Here is a 4,044-nt window from a genome sequence, read left to right as displayed (position 1 = left end):
GTGAAAAGGGCATTATACCACCCCTTTAATAAATATAATATAGCTATATCTCAAACATTGTATCATTTATATCAGCAACATATTTCTTTATATCTCCCAGCCCTGAACTGCTCAATATTAAAGCTTCTATAGGCCTATATGACTTTTTGTAAAGCTGCTTTAAAACAATGTGAATTGAGCGCTATACGAATAATTTTGACACTTGATATAGACCTAGGTATAGGCTATGTAGCCTATATATCATGGCCACGAATGAAGAATTCGTTCCCCAGATTTAGCAGCACGTAGGCTATATTACACAGTGGTCTGCCTGAAGGGATTGTTTGTTGTACAGTAACTTCATCTAACTTGAAGTCGTAAGTCATATTAACTGTTTAACTCGTATTAAGTGAATCAAAACTTTATCCAATTGATTATTGAAATCGCCATGGTAATCACTTAATATTTCCAAACAGCGTAGTAGCCTAGATCATTCATAAACTCGTACATAAAGGAATGCGCATGCTCATGCCTCAAGCGTCCACGGCAATAAGATTGCTGTATTATAAACCAATGAAATTGGGGGGTGGGCGGAGCGACATGTGTAGCCCCCACTGACGGGCATCCGTCCGTGCAGTCTCCTTTGTCTGCTTCCCGCCGAGGCTGCCTCCCTGCGCTCCTCCCCTCCTGCTCTGAAGCCCCCGGAGGCCACGGGCCCGGGCAGGAGGAGGTCACAGGAGGGCGGTACCGCCCATCTCCGCCCCTTAGCCGGCTAAAACGCCAGGCTAAGCAGCACTTCTGAGACGGGCAGCTTGGAGTTAGGGCTCAGTTCTTCTCAGGAGCTGGTAGCAGGGCCACTCCTTCCCCCGGTGGAGGGCTGGGGGAGAATCTTTTGTTTTTAAGAACTGATGCCCCTTCCTCCGAGCCCCCAGAGGTCCCGAATGACAGTGTGCGCCGCTCACGAGCCTCGCCACTCTCGTCCCCCTCTGTCGCCAGACCCCTGTCAGAGCAGGCCCCCATGGAATGCTAGTCCTTCCCTGGCCTCCTCTGTCAGAACGTGGCAATGACTGTACACCCACACCGGGTCGCTACGCCGCCCATGTCCAGGCCGGTCATTCCGCTTCGCTGCCCCACCGAGTACCCTACTGTACTGTCTGTGGTTCCCATGACCCCGCTGGTTCAGTTCTTGGGAGCCTGGCTAGAGCTCCCAACCTGTCCCACTGGGTCGAGAGAACCATCAGGCTCGGCTATGCGATTCAGTTCGCACGATCTCCTCCCCGCTTCCGGGGAGTCTGTTACACTATGGTGGGTGGCAATGCCCCTGTCATGCGTACGGAGGTCGCTACCTTACTGGCGAAAGGTGTGGTTGAGATTGTCCCTCCAGCCGAAATGAAGTCCGGGTTCTACAGCCCCTACTTCATTGTACCGAAGAAATCCGGTGGGTTACTGCCAGTCCTGGACCTGCACGTCTTGAACCGATCCCTCCACAGGCTTCCGTTCAAGATGCTCACGGCCAAACGCATTCTGAAATGTGTGCGGCCACAGGAATGGTTTGCAGCGATCGACCTGAAGGACGCCTACTTTCATGTCTCCTTTCTCCTAGACACAGACCGTTCCTACGGTTTGCTTCGAGGGGCGGGCATATCAGTACGCGGTTCTCCCATTCGGTCTAGCCCGTCTCCTCGCGTCGTCACGAAGGTCGTCGAGGCAGCCCTTGTTCCGCTACGGCAACACGGGGTTCGCATCCTGAATTATCTCGACGACTGGCTGATCCTAGCTCACTCTCGAGACCAGGTTTGCGAACACAGGGACCTAGTGCTCCGGCACCTAGCCCGTCTGGGCCTTCGGGTCAACCGGGAGAAGAGCAAACTCTTCTCCGTGCAGAGGATCTCTTTTCTCTGTATATAAAATCGACTCGGTCGCCATGTGCGCGCAGCTTACAAGTGAGCGTATGCAGTCACTGCTGACTTGCCTGAGACAGTTCAAGGGCAAGAGTGCGGTTCCACTGAAGTTATTTCAGAGGCTCCTGGGGCATATGGCATCCGCAGCCGCAGTAATGCCGCTCGGACTGCTTCATATGAGACCGCTTCAGCTCTGGCTTCGCGATCGAATCCCAAGGTAGGCATGGCAACACGGCACGCACCGAGTACCAGTGACTCTGACCTGCCGTCAGACCTTCACCCACAGACGAACCTCAGCTTTCTACGGGCCGGAGTGCCCTTAGAACGAGTTTCCAGGCATGTTGTTGTCTCAACAGATGCCTCCACCACGGGCTGGGGCTCCATGTGCAATGGACATGCTGCCGTGGGCTCCTGGACTGGAGCCCAGCGCTTTTGGCATTTGTCAATTTGTCAATTGCCTCGAGTTGCTGGCATTACGTCTCGCCCTGCACCACTTCCATGCGCTGCTCAAGGGTCAGCACGTACTAGTCCGATCAGACAATACCGTGACAGTTGCGTACATCAACCGACAAGGTGGTCTGCGCTCCTGCCGTATGTCGCAACTTGCCAGCTACCTCCTCCTGTGGAGTCAGAAGCATCTGAGGTTGCTTCGAGCCATTTTTATCCCGGGAGACCTGAACTGTGCAGCCGACCAGCTCTCACGGCTTCAGCCTCTCCCTGGAGAATGGAGACTCCATCCCCAAACGGTCCAGCTGATTTGGGATCAGTTCGGGGACGCACAGGTAGACCTGTTTGCCTCCAACGACTCGTCCCATTTTACTCCCTGACTGAGGGCACGCTCGGCATGGACGCACTGACGCACAGCTGGCCGCGGGGCCTTCGCAAGTATGCGTTTCCCCCAGTGAGCCTTCTTGCACAGACTCTGTGCAAGATCAGGGAGGACGAGGAGCAGGTTATTTTGGTTGCCCCTCATTGGCACAACCGGACCTTGTTCTCCGAACTAGTATTCCTCGCCACAGCACCTCCCTGGCCAATCCGTCTGAGGAAGGACCGCCTTTCTGAGGGACGGGGCACCCTATGACACCCTCCTCCCCATCTTTGGAACCCCGACGTGTGGCTCCTGGGCGGGACGAGGCAGGATTGAGTACCCTACCACCAGCGGTGGTGGCGACCATCACTTCCGCTAGAGCATCGTCCACGAGACACGCCTACGCGTTGAAGTGGAACCTCTTCGTCACCTGGTGCTCTTCTCGAGAAGACCCCAGAAAATGCCCGGTCAGTGTCGTGCTTTCCTTCCTGCAAGAAGGGTTGGAGCGAAGGCTGTCTCCCTCCACCCTGAAAGTGTATGTTGCCGCTGTCGCCGCACATCACGACGCAGTTGAAGATAAGTCCGTGGGAAAGCACTACCTGATCATCAGGTTCCTGAGAGGAGCGAGGAGACTGAATCCTCCTCGCCCTCCTCTCGTACCCTCTTGGGACCTCTTAGTGGTTTTAACTGCCCTGCAGAGTGCTCCCTTCGAGCCTCTGCAATCAGTGGAGCTTAAGTTCCTGTCAATGAAGACAGCGCTCCTGGTTGCATTGGCCTCCATCAAGAGGGTAGGGGACCTGCAGGCATTTTCGGTTGACGAAGCATGCCTGGAATTCGGGCCGGCCTACTCTCACGTGGTCCTGAGACCCCGGCCTGGATATGTGCCCAAGGTTCCCACCACTCCCTTTCAAGACCAGGTGGTGAACCTGCAAGCGCTGCCCTTGGAGGAGGCAGACCCAGCCTTGACACTGCTCTGTCCAGTACGCGCCCTCCGTGCTTATGTAGACAGAACGCAGTGTTTCAGGATCTCAGACCAGCTCTTTGTCTGTTATGGTGGGAAGCTGAAGGGAAAGGCTCTCTCCAAGCAAAGGTTGTCTCACTGGATAGTGGACACCATTGCTTTGACATACCAGCAGAAAGGTCGACCATGCCCCCTTGGTGTGACGGCCCACTCCACCCGGAGTGTGGCCTCCTCTTGGACTCTAGCGCATGGTGCCTCGCTAACAGACATCTGCAGAGCTGCAGGCTGGGCGACATCCAACACATTCGCGAGATTCTATAATCTCCGAGTAGAGCCAGTTTCTAAGTTTCTGAGTTTCTGAGATTCTGCTCAGGTGTCTTCGCTTGCTTGCCATT

General features: G+C 54.8%; 1 protein-coding gene across 1 annotated transcript; it reads left to right on the top strand.

Annotated features, from left to right (window-relative positions):
- Positions 1 to 2,395: 2,395 nt before the first annotated feature.
- Positions 2,396 to 4,010, top strand: LOC309489693 (uncharacterized protein; the record flags this gene model as incomplete). The annotated part of the gene is made up of 2 exons (XM_082158553.1): positions 2,396 to 2,453; positions 2,491 to 4,010. Exon 2 carries the CDS (start codon positions 2,958 to 2,960, stop codon positions 4,008 to 4,010), a length of 1,053 nt encoding a protein of 350 aa, XP_082014679.1. The 5' UTR covers positions 2,396 to 2,453; positions 2,491 to 2,957.
- Between the last annotated feature and the right edge of the window lie 34 nt (positions 4,011 to 4,044).

This window comes from Leuciscus leuciscus (genome assembly GCF_965113295.1).
Source record: "Leuciscus leuciscus genome assembly, chromosome: 24".
In the NCBI taxonomy this organism is placed as follows: domain Eukaryota; kingdom Metazoa; phylum Chordata; class Actinopteri; order Cypriniformes; family Leuciscidae; genus Leuciscus; species Leuciscus leuciscus.
This window is presented reverse-complemented; position numbering and strand designations above follow the sequence as displayed.